At 42.3% G+C, this 26,018-nt stretch overlaps 1 protein-coding gene across 1 annotated transcript in view; it reads left to right on the forward strand.

Annotated features, from left to right (window-relative positions):
- Window positions 1-2,871: 2,871 nt before the first annotated feature.
- Window positions 2,872-26,018, forward strand: part of ercc4 (excision repair cross-complementation group 4) — a 28,840-nt gene continuing 5,693 nt past the window's right edge. The window contains exons 1-8 of the mRNA XM_068003260.1: window positions 2,872-3,080; window positions 7,899-8,079; window positions 9,075-9,270; window positions 11,268-11,475; window positions 13,897-14,077; window positions 20,466-20,594; window positions 22,721-22,831; window positions 24,871-25,477. Coding sequence (XP_067859361.1) covers window positions 2,907-3,080; window positions 7,899-8,079; window positions 9,075-9,270; window positions 11,268-11,475; window positions 13,897-14,077; window positions 20,466-20,594; window positions 22,721-22,831; window positions 24,871-25,477 — 1,787 coding nt within the window. The 5' untranslated portion in view covers window positions 2,872-2,906. The remainder of the gene's footprint in view (window positions 3,081-7,898; window positions 8,080-9,074; window positions 9,271-11,267; window positions 11,476-13,896; window positions 14,078-20,465; window positions 20,595-22,720; window positions 22,832-24,870; window positions 25,478-26,018) is intronic.

The raw sequence follows: 26,018 nt of genomic DNA on the forward strand, positions 1-26,018 counted from the left end.
GTATAAAAACCACCAGTCACGTATTTTTGGCCTACGGATGTGTGATGTTCTGAAGCGTGGCAAGGGATCTTGCACTATTTCCAATGAGTTTATCAGCAGCATAAGGGGGTTACTGTTCACCCCAGGTTACTTTATGCATAAGATCATACTTTGGTTTATAGTTAGTGTGGGCTTGCCTGTGAATGCTATGCTGAGCATAAGAAAAAGTAACTGGAAGATAACTTCTTTTTATATAATGCTTTCAAGTCCTCAGGACATCCCAAAGCACCTCACAACCAATGAATTATTTTTGAGGTGTAGTCACTTGTTTTGTAGGTAAAAGCATAATTCAGTTTACACGCAGCGAATGAAATAAGTTACCAGATAAAGGGAGTGAATTTACCCAGGGGTTCTCCTGCTCATTCGCTGTAACTTAGTGGGCAAGTGGTGTGGGGGAAGCAGCAGAGGCAGATGAATGGTTGGCCTCAATCTTAGTGACAAAGTTCATGAGCTCTTTGCACTTGTTGTTGGAGTTTGGAGTTGGTGGAAGCTGCAAGGGAGGAGGGTTTAAGGAAATGGTTAGTCGTGGAAAAAAGAAGCCAGCTCTCTAACATGATCCATAGTAAAGCCCAGAAGGCAGCGTTGAAATTCAGCCCAGGGGAAAGCAGTTTTCTGTCCAAGATCCAACACAGCAGCAGAGTAAAGCTGAGAAGCCAGCACTGCAGTATTGTACAGTCTTGAAACTCAAGTCAATAAAAATTGGCTTCAGGATTACCCCCCATCCAGTTTTGGACCAGGCAGTTTTGAATGGGATGTCCCAAAATTTCTAAAAGGGCTTTCAAAAGTCTTTTTTTTAAAACAAAAATCAATTTTTCGCACTCATTTCTGTGATATTGAGACATTAAATAACGAGGTTAATAAGGTTTTCGGTGAATTTTTATTATCAGCAAAGTATACGCCTGAGCCCATGATCCTGCCCCTTCCTTGTCCACTGCCAGGTTTGGACTGGAAAATGAAAACCTGAATTGATTGCAAAATCACGGCTATTGGAGCTTGAAGATGCGACCAAGTGAAGACTTCATTACATGCCAGGCTAGCAATAATTCTAATAAGCTACAAACCCTTGCATTAGATGTGATGTCATAAAAATTGTAGATGGTTTCTGTGCCCTGCCCTTTGCATATCGTTTTGTTACATAGATTTGCCCTCATTAAACCTCACCCCTTGTTCTGCAGATATGCAACTTCAATATCAATAAATTCTGTGATCCACAATCCAAAGGGATACTTTCCTGTCAATGTGAAGCAGTTTGGGATCTGCGCCCATCTAGAAATAGTAGTATAACTCAAGAAACTCCTGAGCACACTAAAGCTGTGGGCTGTCTGTCTTAGGGTTGCCAACTCTGGTTGGACATATTCCTGGAGGATTCATCACATGACGACAACAACAACTTGCATTTATATAGCGTCTTTAACATAGTAAAATGTCCGAAGGCGCTTCACAGGAACGATTATCAAACTAAATTTGACACTGAACCACATAAGGAGCTATTAGGACAGGTGACCAAAAGCTTGGTCAAAGAGGTAGGTTTTAAGAAGCATTTTAAAGGAGGAGAGGTAGAGAGTCAAAGAGCTTTAGGGAGGGAATTCCAGAGCTTAGGGCCTAGGCAGCTGAAGGCACGTCCATCAATGGTGGAGAGATTAAAATCAGGGATGCTCAAGAGGCGAGAATTGGAGGAGCGCAGAGATCTCGGAGCGTTGTAGGGCTGCAGGAGGTTATAGAGATAGGGAGGGGTGAAGCCATGGAGGGATTTGAAAACAAGGATGAGAATTTTAAATTCAAGGCGTTCCCGGACCAGGAGTCAATGTAGGTCAGCGAGCACAGGGGTGATGGGAGAACAGATCTTGGTACGAGATAGGCAGCAGAGTTTTGGATGAGCTCAAGTTTATGGAGGGTGGAAGATGGGAGGTCGGCCAGGAGAACATTGGAATAGTAAAGTCTACAGATAACAAAGGCATGGATGAGGGTTTTAGCAGCAGATGAGCTGAGGCGGGGCGGATACGGGAGATGTTACGGAGGTGGAAGTAGGCAGTCTTGGTGATGGAGTGGATATGTGGTCGGAAGTTCATCTCCGGGTCAAATAGGACGGCAAGGTCCGATTCAGCTCAGACAGTGGCCAGGGAGAGGGATGGAATCGGGGGCTAGGGAACGGAGTTTGTGGCGGGGACTGAAGACAATGGCTTCGGTCTTACCAATATTTAGTTGGAGGAAATTTTTGCTTGGATATTGGACAAGCGTGACAAATCAGAGACAGTGAAGGGGGGTCGAGGGAGGTGGTGGTGAGGTAGACCTCAGGCCTACAACTGCATCCCCCCCCCACACTCCCGCCATCGGTCGCCCGACATGTCCATCCTCGCAACGCACCGCCTTCCTACAGCGATTGGAAAACAAACAGACTCTTCCTTACATGACTGGATGATTTTCAACTGTCAGTTAAACAGCCTTTTTTCCCCATGTCTGATATTTTTAAAATTAATAAACGAAAATGTTCAAAGCAAATGAAAAAAAAAACATTTTTTTCTAATACCGGTATGATTTTTCTTCCTGGGATGTCTTGAATGGGATGTCCCAAAATTTCTAAAAGGGCTTTCAAAAGTCGTTTTTTTAAAACAAAAATCAATTTTTCGCAGTGTGCAGGAGATTAATCTTCAAATCCTGGAGACTTCAGGGCGAGACTGGAGGGTTGGCAACTCTAGACTGACTGCAGTATGTCGTGATCCCTGAACAGAATAGGAGGCGTGTATACAGCGTCCGGCCGGCAGTTGGCGCTGCGGCAGGAGGTCAGCGGCTGAAGCACACAGCGGGATCCCTATTCATCCGGATTCAACTCCTCGACCTTTCTGGAAGGAGGGAGAGGTGATGGTGTTATGACTCCTCTCCTGGAACACGAGAGCCAGATCTTTTTAGATTTATTCCATGAAGATGGGCTTGTCATCACGGCGAAGGGGATGGGGGTTGACAGGATTCTCTTTAACTTCCTCAAGTTGTACTGTGACCCCGGGAACCTGGTCCTTGTGCTCAACACTAATGTCGCTGAGGAGGTAAATTGAGGGGTGGGGTGGGGAGGGTTCGAGCAGCGACTGTCACCGGCCCGGCCCGGCCCGCTGTGCCGATCGTCACTCTGTGTGATGTTTACTTACTGCCTTTTAGATCCACCTGCACGACGATTCCGGGATCGTCTTGTGCTGTAAGATGTTGTCAAACTGGGCGGCGAGCGTGTCGGTTATAACTTCATAGAAACCTTCAAGTGTTCACAGAGCTGTAATGTCATCCCACTGACGTGTTTCACTATGGGAAAGGGGAGGAGGATTTACCCACCTCCGTTTTACATCGGGGTGATTCCTATTATTATTGAAGGCAATTAAAGGGAGGGGGTGGAGAGTGTTTCGATTGGCCCTGGCTATGTTTTGCAGTTCTGCAGTTGGGAGATACTGTCCTCACAAGATAAATATGGATGAGAAAGGCCATTGGGCTGATCTTGCATCGTTCTTCCAGAAAAACCCTACAGTCCTTCCCATTCACTGGTCTTTGATTTGTCTTTGAAACTCCCAGTTTAGTTTAGTTTGAAATAATTTTCTGAATCCAGCCTATTCCATAACCATTTCTTATCTTCTCAACCTTTATAAGGTCACCTCAGACTTCTTTTTTCAAAGCCCAAGTATGCCCAGTCCCTCCTCATAACTTAGTCCTTTGATACTAGGCATTAGCCGCATGGCTCTTTGAACTGCCTTAAGATCCTGAATGACCCCCTAGTGTCTTGATGACTGGAACTGGATAAGTACTCAAGGTGTAGTCTGACCAAAGGATTATTTGAGTATGACTTCCTCTGACTTGTACTCTGTTGTTTTGACTAAATAGTTCAGCATTCAATTTGCTTTGTTGACTGCTGCTCCACAGTGATTTGACAGGTTGAGCAGCAAATCTACAAAAACTCCTCGATCTCTTTCATAAGAACATAAGAAATAGGAGCAGGAGTAGGCCAATCGGCCCCTTGAGCCTGCTCCGCCATTCAGTAAGATCATGGCTGATCTGATCCTAACCTCAAATCTAAAGAACACATGAAGTAGGAGCAGGACCCGGCCACTCAGCCCCTGGGCCCGCTCCGCCACCCACAGGGCCTTGACCGATCCGAACTCAGCTTCATGTCCAATTTCCTGCCCGCTCCCCGTAACTCCTAATTCCCTTTACTTCTAGGAAACTGTCTATTTCTGGTTTAAATTTATTCAATGATGTAGCTTCCACAGCTTCCTGGGGCAGCAAATTCCACAGACCTACTACCCTCTGAGTGAAGAAGTTTCTCCTCATCTCAGTTTTGAAAGAGCAGCCCCTTATTCTAAGATTATGCCCCCTAGTTCTAGTTTCACCCATCCTTGGGAACACCTTTACCGCATCCACCCAATCAAGCCCCTTCACAATCTTATATGTTTCAATAAGATTGCCTCTCATTCTTCTGAATTCCAATGAGTAGAGTCCCAATCTACTCAACCTCTCCTCATATGTCCACCCTCTCATCCCCGGGATTAGCCGAGTAAACCTTCTTTGTACTGCCTCGAGAGCAAGTATGTCTTTTCTTAAGTATGGACACCAAAACTGTATGCAGTATTCCAGGTGCGGTCTCACCAATACCTTATATAACTGCAGCAATACCTCCCTGTTTTTATATTCTATCCCCCAGCAATAAAAGCCAACATTCCGTTGGCCTTCTTGATCACCTGCTGCACCTGCATACTAACCTTTTGATTTTCTTGCACTCGGACCCCCAGATCCCTTTGTACTGCAGTACTTTCCAGTTTCTCGCCATTAAGATAATAACTTGCTCTCTGACTTTTCCTGCCAAAGTGCATAACCTCACATTTTCCAATATTGTATTGCATCTGCCAAATCTCCGCCCACTCACCCAGCCTGTCTATATCCCCTTGTAGGTTTTTTATGTCCTCCTCACTCTCTACTTTCCCTCCCATCTTTGTATCATCTGCAAACTTTGATATGTTACACTCGATCCCCTCCTCCAAATCGTTAATATAGATTGTAAAGAGTTGGGGACCCAGCACCGACCCCTGCGGAACACCACTGGCTACTGGTTGCCAGTCCGAGAATGAACCATTTATCCCAACTCTCTGCTTCCTGTTAGATAACCAATCCTCCACCCATGCCAGAATATTACCCCCAATCCAGTGATTCTTTATCTTGAGCAATAATCTTTTATGTGGCACCTTGTCGAATGCCTTCTGGAAGTCTAAATACACTACGTCCACTGGTTCCCCTTTATCCACCCTGTACGTTATGTCCTCAAAGAACTCAAGCAAATTTGTCAGACATGACTTCCCCTTCATAAAGCCATGCTGACTTTGTCCTATTAAATAATGTTTATCTAAATGTTCCGTTACTGTCTCCTTAATAATAGACTCCAAAATTTTACCCACCACAGATGTTAGGCTAACTGGTCTATAATTTCCAGCCTTCTGCCTACTACCCTTTTTAAATAAGGGTGTTACATTAGCTGTTTTCCAATCTGCCGGGACCTTTGGAAATTTGGAAAATTCAGCTTCACACTTTGGAGTTCTAGCACCATTCGTAGAATGCTTGGGACGTCCAATTTTCTTCCAAGTAATTTACACTTGCCCGTATTAAGTTTCATCTGCCATTGTTCTATTCGCTCACATATTGCTTTTGACTAATTTTGTTTTTCTGAGCTGTGACTTCAGAATCAACTGCTCAACCTGAGTGTTTGAAAACATATTTTTGTAATATAAAACAAAGTTAAATAAATTCCATCAAACATATCACATTATCTTCCTGTGGCATTATGATGAAAATGACATTGATTTCCTGCACCCAAAAGGAGTTCCTGATATTTTTGAATATTATGTAATTTTACATGTTTTTCCTGCTTGTATCTGTGCACAGCTACCACTTAAAGTATTCATTTAGGAAGGGAAGAACTATATGTTATTTTTGCAGTTTATTATAGTGATATTATATGCATGTAGCATGACATCTTTATTATGCAGATGTTATTACATTGTGTGTTTAGAGATGGGGGGGAAAAAACTCTGCCAGGAATTATGATTCTCCCTCAAAGTCCCAAGTAAAATATTGGACAACTGTGAATTGTCCTCCCATTTTATAAGAGACAGTAAGTAGCAATGAGCTAAGTCAGGTGAACTGCAGCTGGAGAAGAGAAATGTGGAATTGATGGCTGTATGCCAGGAATTATTTTTGAATAACACATTTGCAACTTCTTTAGCTTGGAAGGGCAACTGAAGATGGCCCATAGAAGTTAATGCAGAAGGAGAGCTTCCTCCTGTTCACATTTCTATACTTGCTATACATGACTCTGAATTTACACTCGAAAAAAAATTCTTTCGGGTCCCTTAATTCTGTGTTGTCCAATAGAAATTGCTGACGATCCCAGTTATGGCTACAGTAATTTTAGCAGAAAACACCTTACAAATAAATGTACTTCATATATGTATATTTACTTAACAAACATATGCCATCATTCAGTAACCAAGGAAGTAAAGCACTCACAATGATCAAAAAACACAAGCACAATCTGCTTTTTGTCTTACCATTTTACCTACAAACGTGAATGAGTATTGAGATCGCATGCCCAATGACGGTGTCTATTGCTCATTTTTTATTTATTAGTTAGAAATGCAATTTGCTACCTCTGGATTCCTATTTAGCCACATGTGACTAGTGGCTAATGTATTGGATAACACTGCTTTAATTAACCATCCAAGCGCTGATTACTTGAACCAACTTAGAATACCTAACAAGCTCTCCCACCTCACACCCAACATAGATGGTCTGACCTTTCTACTGTCCCATCAGGACTGGTTTTTGAGTCTGCAACCAGACAGGAAATATCTGTTGTTTTCAAACATACTGGCCATATCAAAGATTGAACTATAAATGTATTGCTCAGATCTATTATGTTGATATTGCAGTGAATACAGAAAATGCTCAACATTTGGTAAGAAAAAATTATCTTGAATTCAACTTGGAGGCTGGTGAGTGGAGATGTTTGAGCCTTAGCCTGCATTCTCTTGTCATGTAATGGACTATAATGGAGTCATAACTCAGAATTTTGCACAGGACTTCCCATTCTTTAAAATATCTGATGGATTGCCCTTGCCTGTGTAATGGATGAAGTACAGCAGCTTTGGTGTTCTGAATCACCTGAAGAATCATGGAGCAACTTGATCTCAAATATCACCCCTTGCGACTTTGTTTCAACCTCAGTTCCTCCCCCACCCTGCTTTCCTGGTTAATCACCTACTGGCCACTGTGCATAGGAGAATTTTGAGAGCATCAAAGCCATGGCGGCAGACTCTGTAAGACATAGTTATACTGAAAAGAAAATATACACTTGCAGTGTACCTTAGATATATTGTGTTTTGTCTAGGAATTGATACTGAATGCCTTATGGTCTGGGGTAATGTTCAACTCCAATGGCATTATGCAAATATATGTGGATGCATTGTTGAGAGATCTGGGGAGGAGAAGAAGCTAGATCTTCAACTGGAGTTATCTGCTGTAATCCCATTCACTGCCCAATCCCCATATCCGTTCTCTACTTTAAACCTCAAGAGCGCAAGGGGGAACCTGATCTTTCAAAAATCCAGACAGTAGGTTTTTAAAATTAGTTTTATATTTGGTTGCCAGTTTTCAGACACCAGTGGTCACCACTTTGAGGATTACTTCTGCTTCAATGGGAAATGGAAAGGTCCTTTTCCAGCAGCACCTCTGCCATTGGCTGAATTAGAGAGACGTTTGCAGTGTTCACAACATATTGGCACCTACATGGCACAGGAAAGAGTGAAATGTTAAACGATTGCTTTTCTTTGTTTCAGGAATATTTTATCGAGCAGTTACGCTCTGAAGGAGTATCCCATCTTCCTCGTATTATTACCAATGAAATTCTCAGTAATGAGCGTTATACGGTGTACACTGAAGGTGGGGTCTTGTTTGTGACTAGCCGGATTCTGGTTGTCGACTTCTTAACAGATCGTATTCCTGCAAATCTTATTACAGGTAAGTGGTCCATTGGTTGTAAAAAGAAAATCCTTTAAATGGTTTTCTCTTAATTTGCCCTGACGTTAGGAGGTACAGCAAGATGAGATAAACTACCAGTCCTTGTCACTGAGAAAAATGAATGCTGTTGATCACAGTCCCATCTGTCAGACACGGTGCTTGTGTGTTAGCTATTTTGTTTGCTTTCCTTCTTAAGGAATCCCAGGGGGATAAAAATAAAATACAACTTTCCTAGGAGTCAATCATTATTGGAAATATTTCAACTTGTGTTCAGTTTGGTTTGAAATAAAATGCGTTCACTAGAAAACTTTAGGTATTGCAACCTCCTCTTCCTGCAATAAAGCTACCTCATAAGTTTAATATCACATCACCTTCGTGAGCTTTAAGGAATGCTGGTTGCTGCCCTTTCTGTCTGCATTATCAAATTTCTTTTATGTTTTTAAAAAAAACTTTTGGTCTTTAAAGCAGATCAGCCATGATCTTATTGAATGGCGGAGCAGGCTCGAGGGGCCTATTGGCCTGCTCCTGCTCCTATTTCTTATGTTCTTATAAGTCTAGACTTGCCTTCTTATATTCAGACTCTCTATTCAAATTGGTCAGTAAAATGGAGGGATTGGTACTGTGGGTAGCTGCTAGCCTGCCCTGTGGTGAGTAAATGGAGGGATGGATGCAGTCTATGGCTGTCAGCCACTCCTTAGAAAGGGTTAATCATCCTGCATGAGCATTCACTAGAAGGAGAACTAATACTCTGATACTCTCCTCCAAAGGTGTGGATGGTGTCAGCTTTAATAATTGAGAATATAAATCTGTGTGATCCCTGATATAGCATTTTATTAAATTCTAGATGACTGTACTGTATGATGTATAGAGTTGGGTCTCTGTTTTAGAAAAATTCATAATATTTACACTCCACTCCCAGATTGCCTGGAGCTGACCTAGTTGCACTAATGGCTTCTGTGATATAGTGAGTGCTGGAATACTTTATATTTTTGCAGGTATTTTGGTATACAAAGCTCACAAAATCATTGAATCGTGTCAGGAAGCATTTATTCTTCGGCTTTACCGGCAGAAGAACAAACAGGGTTTTATCAAAGCTTTCACAGATGATGCAGTGGCCTTTAGTCTTGGATTCTGTCGGGTGGAGCGAGTGATGCGAAACTTGTTTGTTCGAAAACTGTACCTCTGGCCCAGGTAAGTGCAGCATGGAGAAACATCTTAACCTACATCGCCAGTTGACACGGAGTTCATCTCTCAAAATCCTCTAAAACTTGTGAATTTGGCAATTTGAAGGATTCTTTGGACTCCCAAAACGTATTTAATGCACAGATCACTGTTTCTCCTTTAATTCCAGCACTAACTCATTTTGGCCATTCCATCCAAATGGGAAAAATAAGTTTCAACAGGATTTTTAGTTCATCTATTGAGAGCAGCCATTTACTGTTTTAAGAGATTAACAGTTGAATTCTCACCGCTTGATATAGCTGCCTAATGCCTATGTTATGCTAGGATGTTTGTACCATATCTACACTTAACGTGCTGCAAAATTCCCAGTATGAAGCCATTGAATCCAAAGCAAAATACAACTGTGTCAACTTCATAAAACCCACCCAAGGCAGTGTTCTAATATTGGAGGCACATGGTGGCTCCACCTGGAACCGAAATAATACCCAGAGGTCCAAAGCACTGCCATCAGAACTGTCCTATATCGACTAAACAGCATAGGTCTGCCTCCTCAAACAGTAGACAGTACAGCACTGGGTAAGTATATGTGGACCAGATATATAGGTTTTTTCCAAGCCCATTACTGCTATTACACATAGTATGCAACACAGTGTTCTTAGTTTCAAAGGAAGCTTAAAAGTTGCGTGAAGCTAATGTAACCCGGTTGATTTATCTGAAGTTCTATTCTTTAACCTATTTCACTCTGGCTGGGTGATTTTATAACATAAAATGCACAACAATGCTATGTCAAGGCAAACTTTTTAATTATAGTTCATTGGGTCAAAGTTTTCGGTGTGACTAAACAGGAGAGGTGTGTTCTGCATATTTCACTTCCATCTTGCACTCCGGGAACAGAAGAAAATAAAACACCAAACTCATAGAATTTAGTATTTCAGCCGTCAGAAGGACATTTTGATCTTTTAATATCTTGATCTGGTGACAAAAGGCACTCTCCACAGCTGCTCTCGGTTAGCAAAAAAAAAAAATCCACTTTGAAACTTGTACAGCTGAAATGATGAAGATGAATTGCTGCCAGAAGCTTGGTATTGAAGGTGTGTCCTGCGTACTAAATAGGATGCTTGGAGTCTGTAGTTTGTCCTTGAAGCTGTTCACTTATCTTTATTATAAATGTGCAGCTCCATTGTTTAGAGAGAAAATATTGTGCACATTTTTTTAAGGTCCTTGTGAGTCATGCATTTTGTGCAGTAAGTGCTTGCTACAATAACCATCACATAACTCATTATAAAAGTAGGCTTTTAACCAAGAGAGTGTTGGGTCCTCTCACAAGAGCACGTGTACTAGAGAGCATTGCCATGTAAAACCTTAGTCTAAATGATCTGCGCTTTTGCCCTTAAGTTTTCCAAAAACAATCTATCTAACCACCATTCTGATCCAACATCCAAAGTGAAGAGTACTATTTAAACTCTTCAGAATTCACTTCAAGCTCAAATTCAATTTCTAGCAGTTGGCAATAGCAGAAGCTCATATTATTTCACTTAATAGGAGGTAAAGTAATGTTTCAAGTATGTTTGTTATTTAAAAATGTCCACAATAATGCCATAATAACATTAAATGCTGGTACCAAAAACCATGCTGACTTTTGGTGTCCGAAATGTAGAACTGTGTTCAAACAATATAATTTTAATATCAGGCCACGATTCAGTCACAGAGTTAAGCATTTTAACTGGCCATGTGGCCAGTTTTGAATATGCTTCACTTGGAGCTGTAATTGGCTACATTTTCCAACCAAAAGAGATTTCCAACACAGGAGATAAGCAGCTTGTTGAAATGAGTTGAATCCTGGTTAGATATTAAATGAAAGTTATTCATAACTTGGAACACTATTTATTGGAATAGAAATATTTTCTGAGAGAATTGCTTCTCCTAAAGGACAGATTATTTTCTGGAAGGCTGTGCTCTACATTTCCCTTCCTGCCTTTCACTTGTACATGTATGTCTCCTGTTAGGTTCCATATAGCAGTCAGCTCCTTCCTAGAGCGGCACAAACCTGAAGTAATGGAGCTGCACGTATCTCTGACCCCTGCCATGCTGGCTATCCAGACTGCTGTAATGGACATAATGAATGCCTGCTTGAAAGAACTTAAACGCTATAACCCATCTTTGGATGTTGAGGATCTGTCTCTTGAGAATGCTGTTGGGAAGTCATTTGAAAAGGTTTGCGAGTCGGATTTTTGGAAAAAGAATAATGTGTTTTTGTCTCCTTGTTTGGGCCTCAGCATCCTGTTGTCTGACTAAGAGGACTGTTGCCAGGACTGCTGGTGGGTGATCTGGAGTTGCTTGAGGTGATTTTACCTCCATTTTCCTTTTTCCCCTTTTAGTTCATTCCTTGTTCCCTCTGGGTGCACAACTGAGAGCTGGAACTTGCCATGTGTTGAATCACTGTCCATTATTTTTCAATCTGTAGATGCTGTTGTTGAGCCTGAGTAATTGGTAGGCACTTTTCAAATGGTAGAATTCCTAATTCAACAAAATCCAAACAGGCTTTAAATCTGCTTGTATAGGGTGAAAGACTGGCTAAAATCGACCTGAGCCTACAAAAAAATGTGAATGAAATTTAACTGCTAGAAGCCTCGAGTTTTTTCTGCAACTTGAAGCAGCCTCTGATGATTGAAGCTGAGTAATTAGACCGGCTCATTGTGCCTCAGCACTTAACATTTTGACACTTGGGTTAGAGATTTGCATACTATGTGAACCAGGTTCTGACCGAATATACCACCTCTTCTATTTAAAGAATGTATAAGGGTAGATTTTCATAATTTGCACATCTTGGGAATTCAGACATGAAATTTTCCATCCAATAAAACTAATTGGCAGAAAATCCCTGCAGGATATGCTGACCTTAACGCCCAAATTCTCACATTGCACTTCCAGTTTGTGAAGCTCTGTGCTAGGGGTGTGAATTTGCAAAATCTACTTATGAATCCAAGCGTAAGGGCACAGTCTTGGCAGAGGATACGTTCAACCTATCTGTAATAGTGTTTTTGGGAAAGATTTTTGTATAATTTTTCTCTTACACATTTCAAGTCTAACTTAGACTCTTTCTCGGGTTCAACTTCATCGGTCTCTCCATAAGAGGATATCACACCCCTTATGATCCAGAGATTACTTCTACTGCCCAATACCCAGTCATATGATAGTGTGACCTGAGGGTTATAACAATTAAACCTCTTGTTATATGAACCAGATACCATAATTTTACACTTGCCTCCACGTACACTTCTCCAATTTTCCAAAAGGTAGACTGATTAACTCTTTAGTGAGACAAAGCCAAATATAAATCAGCAAACTGGTTTATTTTACAATTATTAAGTGAACATAGAGTAACATTTATAGTACATCTTACATTGCTTCACGTTAATTTAGCTCCTCATAGGAAAAAAAGCACACTACATCATACCCATTAGTGAACTAAATGTCACTTTGCTGGTCAGTCATTCCTCTGATCCTGATTGGCTCTGAACTTAAGCTAAGAGGGTTTTCTCTAACGAAGTATGGCTCCTTTTCCAATTTTTCTGAACTGACTATAGACCATGTACTTCTGTCCTGTGTTCCCTAGGCAGGACGGGAAGCTGGCAGCTTGATTTCTGCTCCTCTCCCTGCCCAGTGTTTGACCAGTAAGGCTGCCAATTAAACTTGCTACAGCTGCTTCCTTCCACCCCCGCCCCCAGCAGGGGTCACTTGCTGTTCTCAAATGAATATGGTCTTTCCAACATACTGAATCTGGTCGCTTACAAGAACTAAATGTCCTCCATTGTATAGAGCCAAAGTGGCATGAGGGAAGCAACATTCTACAGACTGGTTCATCTGCCTTGAATATACATCCTTTGCCCTTCTGTTCAGAGAGTTTAATCCCTTAAGAGTCAAATTTAACTTAAACTAACATTTTAATATCAATCATACTAAGAGCCTTCCGTGGCAAAATATTCAGGAATCCCAAATCATGAGCAGCAATGTATGATCCATGCTGTACCCAAGGTTATAGTACATCAGAGAGTTCTCAAGTGAGGAGCAACTATATGATGTGACAATCAAAGTTGCCTCAAAGTCTATAATGTGTGTCAACATATTGATTGAAAAAGTATTGTATAAAAATGAAACAGCAGTATGGAGTAGAAAGAACATGCATTATTCCACACCCAGACTGTCCATAAAGGATTTTCTTTTGGGAGTACCTTATCACAGTGCGGGTCCACTACTAATTACCTTTTTAAATGGAAGAAAACAAATCCTTGGAAATAGCTATTTAATTTTGAGTTTGCTTTCTTTTATGAGCTGTATGATATTGTAGGTAATCTGAAGAGTCAGTATCAAGTCAAATAGTCAGCTGAATCTATCATGTTGATTATCAACAAAGCAAGAAAATGTCCTCGAAGACCTGTTTATAGTAGGAAAGATCTTGCACATATACCCCAATATTTGTATGTATGTCAACTGACTGACAAAACACATGCCAAACTTTAAGAGGGCTCAGAGACCTATGATCATTAGCTTCTCAATCTCAGCTTCCATTGCCTTAATGTTGCCTCACTGATGAGGTTTTTACTCTTTAATGACCCCTATTTTCTTCTTTTACAGGCAATATGTTACTATTTAGATCCAGTCTGGCACCAACTTGGTGCAAAAACCAAGTCTCTGGTGCAGGATTTGAAGATTCTCCGCACCCTGTTACAGTATCTGACCCAGTATGACTGTGTTACCTTCCTCAATCTATTAGAGTCCCTTCGGGCCACTGAAAAAACTTTTGGAAAGAATTCAGGTAATTGTGAAATTAAGTCTTGAAAATTCTGCGGTAGAGTGTTAATTATTCAGAAAAGACATAATTAGCAACCACAATGTATGTTGCAGGTTTTAGGAAAATGTCCAGCTTATGAAACCTCCACATGGTGGATTCTGCCTAGTACTGCTTAGTACCTGGTATGTTAGACGTCACTAGTGCTAGAATATGTGGGGCAGGAGGAGGGCTACAATTATTAGGGTCATTCTTCCAGTTCAACATTAGTTGCTTAACAACAAATAAGATCAATCTAATTCCAACGAAGGGTCATCAACATGAAACGTTCGCTCTTTTTGTTTCTCCACAGATGCTGCCTGACTTGCTGAGTGTTTCCAGCGTTTTCTGTTTTTAGATCAATCTAATGCATGATTTTGAGAGAAATGTTCTTCCGTTCTGTTATCTTTGAAAGATAAACAGGCAGCCAATGAACTAAGGCTACATCCTAGTACGGCCAATATTTGAGAGAGGAAAGAGATAGGAAGACGCTCATGTTCATGTCTCACAAAGGAAGAGCTGTACATTCAGATCAACTCACTGGGCACAGGCACTCTAAAGGTGCTAGTCAGATCTAACAAGCAAGTCTGACCATGAACAGTCCAAAAATTCTGAATGATGATAACTGTACAAAGTATATCTACCTTCAGTGTGATGGAGGGACCTATGCTCATGACAGGGTGCACCTTCTGTAGCATAGGATGGGCTGTTAATTTCTACAAGATTATGACTGGGGCAGCACCGTAACAGATGTCCACATTTATGTCAGCCCTCCATGTTTATGCCAGAAGCATAATAGCTGCTGTGACTGCACCTCAGCTTTCTGTATCATAGAATCGTAGAATTTTACAGCGCCAAAGGACATCATTCGCCTCTTCTCACTTGTGCCAGCTCTCTGGAGGAGCTTTCTACTTAGTTCCATTCCCTTGCCCTTTCCCCATACACTTTTAAATTTTAACCACTTTTGAAAGCTGTTATGCATTCTGCTTCCACCACTTTTTTATAGGGCAATCCTCATCCGAACAACCCTCTACGTATATATAGAAAAAAAATTCTCCTGACCTCTCTGTGCTTGAATGATTTTGGGCCAAGTCTCGAGAGTGCGACTTAAGTGCATCATTCTCCCACTCCTAATAGTACAATCAGTCTCCCTGTAAACAAAATCTTCCTGCTACCCAGTGTTTGTGCAAACTGACTGTACACTGGCCAATCTGACAAAGTACTGGTATCATGCAATCAGCAGCACGGGATGCTCCGGTGCCACTATCGGGAACTGACACGTGTGTATAAGTGATTGATTGTATCATGATGTCACTACTGGGACTTTGCTGTTGCTATTGGAACAGTGTGTTTCTGGCCCACTGATTTTAAATCCAACACATTTAGCTTATGGTTACCATTGACAGCACAAGTATAATATAAAAGCAACTTTACTAAACTGGAATAAAAGCAAAAAATGCTGGAAAAGCTCAGCATGTGAGGCAGCAAATGTGGAGAAAGGAGTTAATGTTTCAGATCGAAGACCTTGTCGTCAGAACTGGACTATCATATTAAATTTCATTTAAATTTCAACAGGCAGGCCCAGCAGGTAACTTTTTGGCCCTTAGTGCCCAATAAATGTCATCACTGGCTGCACTATTGGGATGCAAGTGTGGGAGAATGGTCAATCTCCCAAGACTTGACTCAAAATCTAAAAGCAGTTATAATTTCACAGTTAACTGTTATGTTTGCGCACTTCTTTGACTTAGTGATCCCTGCAGTTGACTGGGATTCTAGTCAGCTATGAGATTCAGCCATCCCACCATTTTACAAACAATGGAATCTCACAGGAATCTTGATAGACTGAGGAGATCGTAAGCAGACGTCACCTTAAGTGGGACAATTGGTTAATCAGGACAAATCTTCCCAGGGTAATAGCGTTTCAGTTAGTAGAATCATAGAATGGTTACAGCACGGCAGGAGGCCATTCGGCCCATCAAGTCCATGCCAGCTCTCTGCAGGAACAATCCAGCTAGTCCCACTATGCTGCCCTATCCCCGTAGCCCTGCAAATTTTTTCCCTTCAAGTACTTAGCCAATTCCCTTTTGAAAGCCACGATTGAATCTGCCTCTACCACCCCCTAAAGCAGTGCATTCCAGATCGTAATCACTCGCTGTGTAAAAAAAGTTTCTCCTCATGTTGCCTTTGGTTCTTTTGCCAATCACCTTAAATCTATGTCCTCTGGTTCTTGACCCTCCCACCTATGGGAACAGTTTCTAACTACTCTATCTAGACCCTTCATGATTTTGAACATCTCTATCAAATCTCCTCTCAACCTTCTCTGTTCCAAGGAGAACAACCCCAGTTCTCCAGTCTATCCATGTAACTGAAATCTCTCATCCCTGGAATCATTCTAGTAAATTTCTTCAGCACCATCTCTAAGGCCTTCACGACCTTCCTAAAGTGCGGTGCCCAGAACTGGACACAATACTCCAGTTGTGGCCGAACCAGTGTTTTATAAAGGTTCATCATAACCTCCTTGTTTTTGTACTCTATGCCTCTATTTATAAAGCCCAGGATCCCGCATGCTTTCTTAACCGCTTTCTCAACCTGCCCTGCCACCTTCAATGATTTGTGCACATATACCCCCATGTCTCTCTGTTCCTGCACTCCTTTTAGAATTGTACCCTTTAGTTTATGTTGCCTCTCCTCGTTCTTCCTACCAAAATGTGTCACTTCACACTTTTCTGTGTTAAATTTCATCTGCCATTTGACCGCCTAGTCCACCAGCCTGTCTGTCATCTTGAAGTCTATCACTATCCTCCTCACTGTTCACTACCCTTCCAAGTTTTGTGTCATCTGCAAATTTTGAAATTGTGCCCTGTACACCCAAGTCCAAGTCATTAAGATATATGAAGAAAAGCAATGGTCCTAGTACCAACCCCTGGGGACTGTATACCTCCCTCCAGTCCAATAAACAACCGTTCACCACTACCCTCTGTTTCCTGTTACTTAGCCAATTTCATATCCATGCTGCTTCTGCCCCTTTTGTTTCATGGGCTTCAACTTTGATGAGAAGCCTATTATGCGGCGCTTTATCAAACGCCTTTTGGAAGTCCATACACATCACATCAACCGCATTGTCCTCATCGACCCTCTCTGTTACTGCATCAAAAATTCAATCAAGGTAGTTAAACACGATTTGCCTTTAACAAATCCGTGCTGGCTTTCCTCAATTAATCCACACTTGTCCAAGTGACTGTTAATTTTGTCCCAGATTACCGTTTCTAAAAGTTTCCTCACTATCGAGGTTAAACTGACTGGCCTACAGTTGCTGGGTTTACCCTTACACCCTTTTTTGAACAAGGTTGTAACATTTGTAATTCTCCAGTCCTCTGGCACCACCCACATATCAAAGGATGATTGGAAGATTATGGGCAGTACCTCCGCAATTTCCACCCTTACTTCCCTCAGCAACCTCGGATGCATCCCTTCTGGACCAGGTGACTTATCTACTTTAAGTACAGCTAGCCTTTTTAGTACCATCTCTTTATCAATTTTTAGCCCTTCCAGATCTCAACTCCCTCCCTTTCACTGTGACTTTGGCAGCATCTTCTTCCTTGGTAAAGACAGATGCAAAATACTCATTTTGTACCTCAGCCGTGCCCTCTGCCTCCAAGCGTAGATCTCCTTTTTGGTCCCTTATTGGTCCCATCCCTCCTCTTGCTACCGGTTTACTGTTTACAAGATTTTTAGATTCCGCCAGTCTATTCTCATACTCTCTTTTTACCCCTCTTATTTCCTTTTTCGCTTCCCCTCTGAATTTTCAATAGTCAGCCTGGTTCTCATTTGTATTATCAACCTGACATCTGTCATATGCCCCTTTTTTCTGCTTCATCTGACTCTATCTCTTTTGTCATTCAGGGAGCTCTAGGTTTAGTTGCCCTACCTTTCTCCCTCGTGGTAATGTACTGTATATTGTACCTGAAGCATCTCCTCCTTAAAGGCTGCCCGTTGTTCAGTTACAGTTTTACCTGCCAATCTTTGATTCCAATTTACCCGGGCCAGATCCATTCTCATCCCACTGAAATTGGCCCTCCTCCAATTAGGTACTTTTACTTCAGAATGGTCCTCGTCCTTTTCCATAGTTAATCTAAACCTTATGATACTATGATCGCTGTGCCCTAAATGTTCCCCCACTGACACTTGCTCCACTTGACCCACCTCATTCCCCAGAACCAGATCCAGTAATGCCTCCTTCCTCGTTGGGCCAGAAACATACTGATCAAGAAAGTTCTCCTGAACACACTTCAAAAATTCCTCCCCCTCTTTGCCCCTTACACTATTACTATCCCAGTCTATATTAGGAATTCCCCCATTATCACTACTCTATGGCTCTTGCACATCTCTGTAATTTCCCTGCAAATTTGATCCTCTATTTCCTCCCCACTAGTTGGTGGCCTATAGAATACACCCAGCAGTCTAATGGCACCTCTATTGTTTCTTAACTCTAACCAAATAGATTCTGTCCTTGGACCCCCCCCCACACCCCACCCAGGACATCCTCTCTCTCCAGCACTGCAATACTGCCACCCCCCCCCCTTTCTTCCCTATCTTTCCTGAACACCTTGTATCCAGGAATATTTAGTACCCAATCTTGCCTAAGACTGAGGATATCACTAATGTTTTTGGGGTTTTTTTAAGCTTTTTTTTATTGCACCTCTGTGAAGCACTTTGGGACATTTGTCTATGTTAAAGGAGCTATATAAATGAAAGTTGTTTTACTCCATACTTTGGAGGGGTTCAGCATCATTGACTGCTTCTGTAGGTATGCTTTTGCCCCATTTGTACCAAACAGTGGTTTCACTTGGCCAGATATCTAGCATGCCCAGGAACGAACAGGAAACTCTCTTCACATTGTTTCACTTTACTAGCTTTATCGTGTGCCCTTGTGCAGTTTTCTTTGACTTTGAAAGGCAGCAGAATAATACTACACAAGACTTAAACTTAGGGCTCAATTTTATGGGGAAATTGAAGGTGCGTTGGGGGCTCCAAAAATCAGGGAAATCCCGTTCGGGTTCGGAAGCTGGCTCCAATCCGCCAACTTCCGAGTTCCCCACGGACGCACCTGTGTGTGCGTGGGCATCCCGAATCCGGAAGTCCTGCCGGCAGTTAAAGCCGGCAGGGTGGTAGTTAAAGAGCCAAATGTACCTCATTGAGGTACATGTTTCTATGTTACTTGAGGTACTTAAGGCACTTGTGACAGATTACGTACTTAGAATGATTTTTAACTTACCTGAGTGGCTTGCCCACACCTTCTGATTCACGAAGGGCCGGATCAGGGAAAAAGGAATGAAATAAAGTACATCAAAAACCATTGCACAACGTTAAAACACAAAATCAACCTACCTTTCCACCCTGCTCCGATGTCTATGTCTCCCTCTCCATCCCTCGATCTCCCCCACCCCCCACCCCCCATCCCAATCTTCCGTTCCAGCACCGCCTCTCTCTATCTCTCCCGCCCCTCGCATTGCAGCTCCTGACGACAGCCAGTCTGTCGGTCAGGCTGGCTGCCGGGTGCAAAACCTGGGGAGCACGTTAATCATCATCAATTACGATGCGATCATGTCGGAAACGGTAAGTTTTGTTTATGCGGGTTTGCCATGCGCACCTTCACCGCTCGGCTGCCAACCCGCCACCATTTCAAAATTGAGCCCTTAGGCTTTAACTGTCAAACAAATTTGGATCTGGTACAGTAGTGTCGTAGTTATGTTACTGGACCAGTAATCCATAGGCCTGGATTAGTAATCCAGAATATGAGTTTTAAATCCTACTACGGCAGTTTGAGAATTTGAATTCGGTTTAAACAAAAATCTGGAAATAAAAAACTGGTAACAGTAAAAGTGGCCATGTTGTTTTGTCGTACAAACCCAACTGGTTCACTAATGCATTTTGGACAAGTCAGTTTGTGGAGGGTGGATGATGGGAGATATCTGAAAAATCGGATCAGAAATAACTCCTCATACTCCCCTCCCCCTCCCAGCTGCCGCAGTTGTGATGGGAATTTGCAGCTGTAATAACGGGATTACCATGGTGCTGGCAGACTGATCGTCTATCTCGCTTTTTGTTAAGTTATATTTTAAAGTCTTGTCAAGTGTTTTGAGGCAGTTTTGTAGACATCAGCATTTTAAAATTTATTTAATAAAAACATCGAGAGCTGTGAAAAAAGAGATCATAAAGCTGAACTTGGTAAAATAAAATGTTCCCTCAAGATACACATGACTTAAATCTGGTTCAATACTGTGTCCTTGTCTGATTAACGAAACATTGACCCATTTGATGCCATAAAGCTCTGGTAATTTGTGAATATTCACTTTCTATTGCTTTGTGCTGACAGGATGGTTGTTCCTGGATGCCAGTAATACGATGTTTGTGAATGCTCGAGCCAGAGTTTACAAGCGTCCTGAGGCGAAACTTAAAAACTCAAGAAATGTAAAGACTGAACCAAAAGAAACGGACAAGACAGGTGTGTATATAATTGACGTCACTGCTGCCTTGAAGGCCTCAAATGAATTGGAGGCTCTTTTGGCTGCTTGCTGTGGAAAACATTCGTATGTTTCCAGGATTACTTTTTGGTTACAGAAATCCTGATTCCCAGTGGGTTCTTCATTCTGTATTCTGTCGACATCCTTCATCGTGCTGTGGTCAGGAGAGTGGTGGCAGTGCACAAACACATTTTATGGTTCGTCATGCCACCCACCATTCTGCACGTGAGGAGCTCCTTGTGCCTGCAGTCTATCTAGCAAAGGCTCAAACCTGTGCTTGGTGATTGTCTAATGACCAACTAGTGACTACCCTCTTGGAGAGGAGGGAGAGGTTTAAGCAGGGTCCCTTTGGGGTCAAGGTGGCTTCACCTGGCAATGAACATTCAGCAGATTCGGTAATTGATACCTAAGCTAGGCAGGTGTGCAGTACCTGTCTGATGATTGACCCGCCAGCCAGGCTCACTTACAGAATCTGGAAGGACAGACTGGTCACGGGTTTCGAATTCTTTCCCACTCTGCTGCAGTTCACCTTGTCTAGTCAGGCCCACCCTATTCATTAGGGCAAGTCAGTGCCCAATGGATAGGGTGCACCTGACTGGTCAAGTAGTGGGAAGCTAACCACTGCTCTGTGTTAATAGACTGCGCACTTTTAGCTGACTAAACTTCAGTACCCCTGTGCTCTGCCAACTTGCACTTAAGCTCTCTGGACATTAGGTAGTTGGGATGCCTCTCCGTGGGGAGAGTATGTGTTCCATATAGGAAAAACAAGATAAGTGGGGGCCAGAATGGAAGGAGGGCAGGCCGCTGCAGCCTGGGGAAGCAGCAGTAACATGGGCCGATGAGAGGGAAAGTGGCTGGAGACCCGGCTCCCACTCACCCACAATTTGCATGCAGTGGGCAGGGGAAGGGAAATAAAGGTCAGACGGTGAGGCAACAGTAGGCCTCACCACCTAACTTTCCATTATCCTGTACCACTATCTACCTGATTTCAGGCAGACAGCAGAAGAGAATCCAGCCCTATAAAATGTCTGAAGAGAGTCCCACTGATTTTCTCCAGTGGACATTGCCCCTTATTTGTGTTATTCACTCAAAGTATGAGGAAAACCACAACAAAAAAAAGTAAATCTTTTATCGCTTTCAAAGAAGTGATTTAAAAATGCCTGACTGGATTCATTTTTACAAGGAGCATTCAAGGACACAAGCCTTGTAGTATTTTATCCTGGATTATTTCTTCAGCAGTTTTGAAATAATAAAGGGCAGAGGGCAGTGCAATGTGCTGGAAGTACCAACATACATTAGTTGGGGCACAGAGGTACAGGTTGAATTTCCCTAACCTCCAGTGCTGCAATGAGGTGATGCCAAGTGAAGGCCAGGTACCTCCATACAGAGGGAGAGGGGAAATCAGACCACAAGCCATCAAAAGAACACTGTTACATGACTCCTAGCGGTCAGCTGAAGAGCAATATTGTCAAAGAAGCTCGACACCATCCAGGACAAAGCAGCCCGCTTGATTGGCATCCCATCCACCACCCTAAACATTCACTCCCTTCACTACCGGCGCACTGTGGCTGCAGTGTGTACCATCCACAGGATGCACTGCAGCAACTCGCCAAGGCTTCTTCAACAGCACCTCCCAAACCCGCGACCTCTACCACCTAGAAGGACAAGGGCAGCAGACACGTGGGAACAATACCACCTGCACGTTCCCCTCCAAATCACACACCATCCCGACTTGGAAATATATCACCGTTCCTTCATCGTCGCTGGGTCAAAATCCTGGAACTCCCTTCCTAACAGCACTGTGGGAGAACCTTCACCACACGGACTGCAGTGGTTCAAGAAGGCGGCTCACCACCACCTTCTCAAGGGCAATTAGGGATGGGCAATAAATGCTGGCCTCGCCAGGGACGCCCACATCCCATGAATGAATAAAGAAAAAAAAACAGAAGCAGGTCACCCACCTGTTGCCTTGCCTGCTGTAGGTGTATAGCCCAACAGTCAGAGAAAAGGGGGATTTCATATCTTCCAAAAACAACCAATACCTTCAGAGTAAAAGACAGAATGATGACTTGAGTGAACCATTATGTTTGTGTTTTACTTTGTTTAGAGGGAATGAAGGAGCTCATCCTGGAGAAGAACCCAAAGTGGGAAGCATTGAGTGACGTGCTAACAGAGATCAAAAGGGAAAATGAGCCAGATGAAGCACTGACAGACTCAGGTGAGCTGTCTGAACAGCTGGAAGAATTGAACACTTCCTTTCCATTTTCCTAATTCCAGAATGTATGTATTGGCAGTGATTGTAGGAATCCTGTGAGAATGGCAATTCCAGATGGTGCAGACTTCTGCATCAAATGTTTTACAGCTTTTTAAAGGTTTTATGGGACAGCTGGGACTGGGACACGCAGAGAAATTGTACTTGAAATTTGGACGAAAATTGGTTTTGTTCAAAAGTATGAAATGATTTATGAGTCGGGTACAAATTTATATAAAAAATATTTCACTTCTTTATTGCAAATGAGATTCATGCAGTTTTTTAGAACCTGCTGCTGGAATATGAATAATACCAATGATATTTGCTGTATAAACGGGCACACTCCATCCTCCCACACTGAGGTGGACCTAATTGGATCAAATTAGGTAGCTGACCACTGAAGCCATTATATTATGAACCTGGACAATCCATGTTAGTAGGATTGGTAAAGCTTAGATATTTAAAGGAGTTTAAAAGCTTTAGGAAGGATGTCAAAACCTTGGAGAGGGTGCAGAGGAGATTTACTAGAATGGTACCAGGGATGAGGGACTTCAGTTACATGGAGAGACTAGAGAAACTGGGATTGTTCTCCTTAGAGCAGAGAAGGTTAAGGGGAGATTTAATAGAGGTGTTCAAAATCATGTAGGGTTTTGATAGAGTAAATAAGGAGAAACTGTTTTCACTGGCAGAAGGGTCGGTAACCAGAAGACTCAGATTTAAGGTAATTGGCAAAAGAGCCAGAGGTGAGATGAGGAGAAATTTTTTTAGGCAGCAAGTTATTATGATCTGGAATGCACTGTCTGAAAGAGTAGTGGAAGCAGATTCAATAATAACTTTCAAAGGGGAATTGGATAAATACTTGAAGGGGGAAAAAATTGCAGAGTTATGGGGAAAGAGCTAATTAGAGTGCTCTTTCAAAGAGCCGGCACAGGCACGATGGGCCGAATGGCCTCTTTTTGTGTTGTATGATTCTATGATTTATAATCTCTCAATAATGTGGCAAAGCAATTTAAAAAAGTGATAAAATGCAAGCATATATAGCCTGAGCAGTAGAGTATAAGTTGACAGAAGATCTGTTAAAACTTCACTGCTCAGGCCGCACTTGAAATACTGTGTTCAGTTTGGTCCCCACGCCACCAAACAATATATTTGCTTTAGAAACGGTAGAGAAGAGCAACAGGATTGATCATCAATTTAAAGGGGGTGAGCTGTGAGGAAAGAGTACAAAAATAAGATGAGATAAATACAGGTGAGGGTGGCCATTTGGCTCATCTGCCTCATTCTTCCATTAAAACGTACAATGCCCTCCATCTCAGTATCTTTTAACTGCTTAGAGAAGCTTAAGCTTTACAGTTTAGAATGAAGGCAGTTAAGGGGATATTGCATCATAAGAGTATGTAAAATATTAAATAGCCTAGATATTGTAAACCCAGATGTAGTTCAAAAGGATAGTAAAACAGCAGGACTGAGTACAAATGAAAACTAATGAAATGTGAAATTAGAACAGATATCAGGAAAACTTAGAATGGTAAATATTTGGAATTATCTAGAAAGCAAACAGGCAAAAACATTGAGGTTATTCAACATTTGATTAGATTCCATGATGGGAAAGTTAATGCACAAAAGGGCAAACTCTGATGGACCAAATAGCATTTTCTCATCCTTGACTTTTTTTAATGTTCTTAATATGTAACAGCTAAAGTCATAGGCATTATTTGCATCACCGGGCTTGAACTCGGAAAGTTTTGAACTGGTAATTGAATTGTGTTGTTTTAAAGGTGTCAGTAATCTCACTGCTAGTTTGCACGATGTTTGTGTTGTCTGAAGGTGAACAGCTTTGGAATAGTAACTTCTGCCCACAGAACAGTGCACTGCAAACCATCTCCAAACACTTCCCTCTGAAGTAAACACATATACACACACATAATTGGTATGATATTGTTTGTAAGTATTTGATAATGGATGAGATAAGTGATTGCAGAAGCATTTTCTCTTGCTGCCTGTAGGTCATGTGCTGATCTGTGCCAGTGATGATCGAACCTGTGCTCAGCTGAAGGAGTACATCACCGATGGAGCGGAAGACTTGTTAATGAGGCTGTACAGTAAAACCTTTGGGAAGAATGAGAAGGCAGAGGATGTGTGGACAACCTGCATAAAAGACAGGAAGTCTGGCAAATCCAAGGCGAGACTGAAATCTGACACTGGGCCCAAACTGAAGAAAGCCAAAACAGAGGCTGTTAAAAATGCAAAAAACAGGAAGAAACCAGAGCTGACATTGACCCAAATGGTAGGAAGAGAAAATGATGACGGTTCTAAGAAGATAAAGGAAAAGAAGGAAGAAGTTGATTTTGAAGAAAGTGTTAGCCTGGAAGCCAGCACTGAGGAAACTGAATCTGAGGGTTTGCTACTGAATCTGCCAACAGATGCCTGCTACGGAATCCTGAAGGAGCCACTCATTGTCATCCATCCATTACAGGGCTACAGTGATCCATATAGTCTGACACGTGTACTGCATGAAATCGAGCCCCGTTATGTTGTACTGTACGATGCAGAATTGACGTTCGTTCGCCAGCTTGAGATTTACAAGGCAAGCAGGCCTGGAAAGCCTCTTAGGTAATTCAGGCCTAATCTTAAGGCTTTTTAAGCAAGTGTTTTATCTTTTCTATTTGTTCTCAGAATGTGGGCGACGATCTCTGACCCCCCCCCACCAATGATCTCTGACCCCCCTGCTGGCATCCACTCCCTGGCTGTTCTCCCATCTGACTGACAGCCAGTCTGTCAATCTGTCGGGTGGGAAACCTACAGAAAGAAATTGAAAGACGTCCTTACATCAAAATCGTAAGGACTTCTGGGAAAGCTATATTTCCAAGTCTCCTGTCAGGAATTCCCTGCCCTCTTCCCGGCTCCCTGTTAATATTTACCCCTATGTTTCTAATTCTTTTTTCCACCTCCCCTGCCAAATCACTGCCCTGTGTTCCATCCAGCAATATGTTGGAACATCAGGACACTGCCACTAGACTGCCTTTGTGTAGCAAACTTTACATTTTCATTATGGCCTTTAGCAACCATCAGTGTCTGTTCACCATAACTAGCATGAATTTTCACCTGGGACTCAAGAAATGAGGAGCAGCATCTCACGCCTCGAATCATCTTC

The sequence above is a fragment of the Heptranchias perlo genome, chromosome 22 (assembly GCF_035084215.1).
Source record: "Heptranchias perlo isolate sHepPer1 chromosome 22, sHepPer1.hap1, whole genome shotgun sequence".
In the NCBI taxonomy this organism is placed as follows: domain Eukaryota; kingdom Metazoa; phylum Chordata; class Chondrichthyes; order Hexanchiformes; family Hexanchidae; genus Heptranchias; species Heptranchias perlo.